This window comes from Bidens hawaiensis, unplaced genomic scaffold (assembly GCF_021521415.1).
Source record: "Bidens hawaiensis isolate Kalapana, Puna unplaced genomic scaffold, B.hawaiensis_p1.1 tig00057979_1, whole genome shotgun sequence".
NCBI lineage: Eukaryota > Viridiplantae > Streptophyta > Magnoliopsida > Asterales > Asteraceae > Bidens > Bidens hawaiensis.
In genome coordinates this window covers 62,311-68,516 of record NW_027500468.1, presented here as the reverse complement: position 1 = coordinate 68,516, position 6,206 = coordinate 62,311, and the positions used below count along the sequence as shown (strand labels likewise).

Genomic DNA, 6,206 nt, shown 5'->3' with positions numbered 1-6,206 from the left:
TGTTTGTTGATAATCTATAAATACAAAAATATCAATTATGGGAATTTGAATTATGTATATATTATAAAAAAATGTTTAAATTCGAAATTAAAAAAATGGTTGTTTGTTTGTTATAAAAAGATAAACTAATAAAAAGAAAAAATTACAAATTTTGTCCTTTTGAATTACATAAATTATGGAATGAGTCCGTTTTTGAAAATTGTTTCACTCTTTGTCCTTTATTTGGATATTTGCCATGGTTTTTGTCCTTTAAGCTAACCTCCGTTAAGTTATCCCGTTAAGTAGACCCATTTGAATAAAATGTGATGGGTATAATTGTCTTTTTCCCCTTTCCCTTCTCTTTCATCATCCTTTTAACACATTAAAACAGACCAAACATAACATTTTGCAAATTTCATCAGATCTAAATTAGGGCTTCAAATTTCATCAGATCTAAATTAGGGCATCACTATTGCGGGTTGCGTGAAGAACAATTGATGATGAAGATTTGTAAGTGTGGCAAGCAAGCTGTTCTAATAACATCTTGGACGGAAAGGAATCTCGGTCAACGTTTTTATGGTTGTCCTGACAAGGTAATGTAAATCTGATGTATAGAAACATACCTTTTTCATATGCTTAATGTTTGTATTTAAGTCACCAAGATGCCCGTTCCTTGGTTGGTTTGACCCTCCGATGTTTGAAAGGGGAAGGATCATCATACCTGGTTTTTTGAGGTCCAAGAACGAGATGGAAGAATCCCTAAAACAAGCTGAAGCTAAAGCTAACAGATTCAAGGAGTATCTTATACTCACATGGATTGGTGTTTTTACAATGTTAACTGCATTCAAGATTTATTAGTGTTTTAGTTCAATTGTGTCTAGGTAATTTAATGTTAAGGGCAAATACAATGTATGCCTTGTACTTCATTTGGGGTAGGTAATAAATGTTAGGCTGATAATGCAATTTTTGTTGAATGAAAATGTATTAGCCTTTTTGTTCAGGTGACAATTATCCAAGATTATTTTATATTTACCAATGTACATGTTATATATCTCTTTTACCAATCTATTTACCAATTGTGTTTTATGTTATACAAGCCAGCCAAGACAAAGACGTATACAACATAAGATAAATCATACCTAAATCATATTCCATACAACCAAGACAAAGACATACAACACAAGACAAATCATACCTAAATCTCCATATTCCATACAACCAAGACAAAGACATACAACACAAGACAAATCATACCTAAATCTCCATATTCCATACAACCAAGACAAAGACATACAACACAAGACAAAGACATATACACAAACATAACACTAATTACCATAATGCATTTTCATAAACAAAGTAGCTACTTGTCTTAGCATTAAAAATACCCACAATAGCTAAAATCCAAACATAATTTCATGACTTGAAACAAACACAAAACAAAGTCTTTTAAACAACAAAATAAAAAAGTTTAAGCATAGAACACAGTCCTACTTTGTATTTTTGGTTGCTTTCTTTGTAGTTTTTTAGGTAGTCTTTTTAGTGGCCTTCTTGGTTGGTTTTTTTATTGACTTCTTGGTAACAATTTTAGCAGTGAAAGACCTGACATTGTGACCCTTTTTCCCACACTTTGAGCATCCATATTGACCCTTTTTCTTTTTCTTACATGGGCCTCCTTCTTCTATTTGCACAGCAGATCTTTTCCTTGACTTTTTTGGTCTCCCAATGGGTTTATGGTACTTGGGTGGTGCTATGATTGTAGGCACTTGTGACTTTGCCCACAAAGATATACCATTCAATGGATATACCTTGTGCTTGTAGACAACTTTCCACCTTTCCATTCCATAAATTTCATTCACAAATGTTTCTGGTATGCCAACACTTCTGTCATGGTTTCTCTTGACCAAATGCTTGCTACAACATGCTTGAATGGTATCCCAGTTACTTCCCAAATCCTACAAGTATAAGACTTGTCTCTCATGTTCACAACACATTGATCACCATGTGGTCCAGGCACTTGATAATGCTCCTCACCCTTCCAACTGACAATGTACCTATAATTTACCTTGGTTAAACAATAATCTTGCAAAGGACTATTACAATAAAGGTTAAAGGGACTTAGACCAATCCTGGAACCATCGTTTTTAACCTTCTCAAAGATTGTGGTAGCATATAGTGTTGGCATACCTTCACATTTATCAATAACTTTCAAAACATACAATCCTCCTCATAAGATATTCACTTATGTATTCTAACATAGTTATGATTGGTTTATCTCTTGCTTCCAAAAACTTTGCATTAAAACTCACACATTTTATTTAGCAACACATCACTGAGTGCCCTACCTATATAAGAAAATAACATCTGTTTAAGACTCTATTTAACAACACATTACTATTTAAGACTTGTTTATCAAGTTCAGGAGATATAAGAAAATGTTACCAGTAAAATGAGATAATGACCAATGTTCTGGTCTAATATTAGATAGCCATATTTGCGCATTAATGTTGATCTCTTTCAAAGCAAGCATTTCCTTCTAAAATTGAACAGGAGTTGTACATCTAGCCATCTTATAGAAAGCACCCTTGTATATTTTACCCTTGAATTGTTGTTTCATGTTCTACTGGATGTGTCTGGCACAGAATCTATGCTCAGCAAATGGGAATAACCTTTCCACAGCAAGGAGGAGGCCCTATAAAACATTTATGTTTTCAGGTCCGTAAACACAACAAGCAATTAAAAAATAGAAAAAGAGAAAAAATAAAACTAACCTTTTATCTGTCACTAATAAAGGTGAAATATGAGTTGTTATCCAGGTCCATGTCATCAGCAAGACATTGTAGAAACCGTGTCTATGAGTCATTGTTCTCTGCTTCTACAATTGCATATGAGACAGGATATATGCAATTGTTTGGATCTAGCCCAACTGCTGTGAGAAACTGAGCCGGGTGTGGACCTTTGATGAAAGCCCCATCCAGTCCAAGTAAGTTTCTCCTTATTTCTTTAAATCCTTGTTTCATAGATCCCAAACAAACATATATTCTTTTGAATATTCTTGTTTTGATGTGGGATCTGTGCAAGGCTAAACTTCAATTGTAACAGTTATACATGGGTTTTTATGCTTCAACTCCTCCACATAATCCCTAAGCATATGATATTGGGAAGTATAATCTCCATGGATCTTCTCTACAGCTATGTTCTCTGCCCTATATGCTTTCATCTAGAAAATATTAACCTCAAACCTCCTTTGGAACTGCTCTTTAATAGCTCTTGGCTGGATCTTTGGATTCTCTTGAAGTTGCTCAAGTAGTTGGTTAGAAAGGAAAGTTGTTGTGCAGGCGTAAATGTCCCTTGTTTGAAGACATTTACGTTCAGTTTGAAGAGTTACTATTTCCCAAGATCCATGCTCATTGTTCTTAGACAACTGAACTACCCAAGGGCATTTATGAAGATCTGGGTCCTTTTTAATTCCCCTAGCACCAACATGTTTCTCATTTGGCCATTTATCTTGATTACACTTGTTAGATTACCCCTTCTTTTTACCACCACCTTTAATTTCCCATCCATACAGTCTCCTTTAGACACTGCCCTAACCCTAACAAGATCATCTTTTACAATCCTAATTTGTCTTCTACTCTCAACAGCATGTGCCCTTATAACTTTTTTAACTTCTTCTTTAGTGCCAAACAGTTCACCTTTTTGAATAAAGAATCTTTTTGGTTACCAACTTTATTAAATAATTCATTATTTATGGGTTCATCCTCCATTACCATCTCATCTAATGCATTCATAGCCACTTTATTATCAACATCCACCTCAGTGTGCAATCTAAAATCTCTCATGTCTACATCAATATCTACCATGTCACTTTCATCCTCATAACTATCATCCCCACTATCCTCACTATCATCTCCACTATCCTCATTAACATCCCCACTATCCTCACTAGAATAATCAACATCCTCACTATCATCTACACTATCCTGACTATCATCTCCACTATCCTCCTTTTCACCTTGATGTACATCAACCCAACATTATTAACATTAACCCCAACATCAGTAACATTACCCTCATCTACATTAACCACAACATCATTAACATTACCCTCATCTACATTAACCCCAACATCAATAACATTAACCTCATCTACATTAACCCAACATCATTAACATTAACATTATCTACATTATCCCCACCTCCACCATTAATGTCACCAAAGTAAGGGTCAAAATTAGGAACATTTAACATAGCTACTATTTGTGGTTGATGGCCACTGCTTTGTCCAGTTTCATTAGTAATTTCATGAAAATCCAAACACAATCTTCTCTTACTTGCATTAGCCAAATCAATAGCCATTAACTCTTCATCTGTCACCTCTTCAATCCTAACCTTAGATGGTGAGCAAAAGTATGTATAGACAGAGGTACTGTCATGTTCAACATAGACATTCATCACTCTGTTACCTTCTCCAACATATTTACTAAACCCCCTCACATCTTCATCACTTCCCAAAGCTCTAAGACCAAAATCTAAATCACTATTTAGAACTTGATAGTGGTAGTACCTAACTCCTTTCATGTTGTATTCTAGTTGTTTCAATATTCCATCCAGTTCGTGAACAGAAAACTTGTCTATGTCGAGCAAATCAATAAAATCTGTTAAAGGCCTTTCATAGGAACGACGTGGGAATTTTGAAAATTTGCCACCATAATGCAACTTAACAGAAAAAAGATGAGGTTTACCAACTGCATTTCAAAAAAGATTTAAACTATTTGTGTGAGTGTCCTTTATAATCAATTGAAAAAAGATTTAAACTTACCATAAAATCCGTCCACCGCTTCTTGTGAGGTACTTTCTCTGATGTAGAATCGAGGAGGCGGTTCGTCGTAGTCGTCGTCCATTGCTTCAGATCACACTGAATCGCCGGGTAATATTGGGGATTAGGGTTTCTTAATCAATTTACGGGTAATATTGGGGATTAGGGTTTGTTAATCAATCGCCGGGAAATATTTGTGTGTGTTTGAAGTTCAATAGGCTTAAGTTAAAAAGATGATGAAAGAGATGGGACAGGGGGAAAAGACAATTATACCCATCACATTTTATTCAAATGGGTCTGCTTAACGGGATAACTTAACGGAGGTTAGCTTTAATGTCACACCCTCAAAATCCACTAACGGAGTTTTACCGTCAGAGGGTGTGAACTAACAGGATCGGAATCATTAGTTATAATCAAACCATAAAAACGTTTAAATGAAAATAAGTGCGGAAGCGTAAAAACCAAAAGACAAAAGTTACGTCACGCAGGACGACTTAAAATCCAATGACAACAGTTTAAAATCATTTTTCATAAACAAAAGCGTTTTCAACAATGCATGATCCTATACCGCGCGCCCGCCTCGGCTACCTGAGAATAACATACTAAAAGTGTCAACACGGGGTTGGTGAGTTCACAAGTTTATATAAAATAAAGCGTTTAGTGTTTGCGTTCAGCGTTTTGCGTTCAGCGTTTTGCGTTTCAGCGTTTTGTGTTTCAGCGTTTTGCGTTACCAGATAGTGTTATGTCAATTATATATCTATAGGTAGCTAGCCTATAAAACAAGTATCACTAAGTGTTCGACACCGAAGCTGACTGTTTATCATTTGCCTTGCCACCAGGTCATCCAGACCATGGTATGTGTTTAGCCAAGATTACACCCACTCGACCTCCAGTCGAGTTTAGCGTTGGGTGGGGTTTGTCAAACCCGGTAGTACTACTCAAAAGTGACTCGCTATTATCCAAATATTAATCGGTTCGATGTTATGAAGGACTTTAGTTATTGCGTTTGCCACGTAGTCTTTACAAGTGATATATAATCTATATTAACAAAATCTTAAATGCGTTTCGGAGTATGTTATCTCCCCCAAGTGAAAAGCGTTTAAAAACAGTTTAAAAGGGGAAAGTGAAACTCACTGTTTGCGAAGTATTCCCAAAATAATTCACCAAGATGCGCGTCACAGAAAAACTCTCTCTAGCGTTCTAAAACAACAAAGAGATTTTTCTAAGTGTCGGAATATTATCGAGTCTCTAGACCCAGCACATAATACCTATGCACATAACATGTTTCGTGTTTCGTTTGTGAATCGTGTGTGACTTTAACACAGGTATTTGTGATACGTTACATGTGTAAGCAATTATATACGTGTCATGTATTCATAAAGTACATCACTAGCAATTACACCCCGTA

General features: G+C 35.5%; 1 protein-coding gene across 1 annotated transcript; it reads right to left on the bottom strand.

Moving 5' to 3' along the window:
* Window positions 1-3,712: 3,712 nt before the first annotated feature.
* On the bottom strand, window positions 3,713-4,729 carry LOC143602141 (uncharacterized). The gene is made up of 2 exons (XM_077079353.1): window positions 4,159-4,729; window positions 3,713-4,123 (listed from the first exon to the last, which is right to left on the bottom strand). Exons 1-2 carry the CDS (start codon window positions 4,558-4,560, stop codon window positions 3,953-3,955), a joined length of 573 nt encoding a protein of 190 aa, XP_076935468.1. The 5' UTR covers window positions 4,561-4,729; the 3' UTR covers window positions 3,713-3,952.
* Between the last annotated feature and the right edge of the window lie 1,477 nt (window positions 4,730-6,206).

What these genes read in the sequence shown, in the direction of transcription:
- LOC143602141 (XM_077079353.1), bottom strand. Translation starts at nt 4,560, where the DNA reads ATGAAAGGAGTTAGGTACTACCACTATCAAGTTCTAAATAGTGATTTA. An exon ending in GTGGGGATAATGTAGATAAT is followed by an intron (nt 4,124 to 4,158) that starts GTTAATGTTAAT and finishes AATGTAGATGAG; the next exon opens with GTTAATGTTATTGATGTTGG.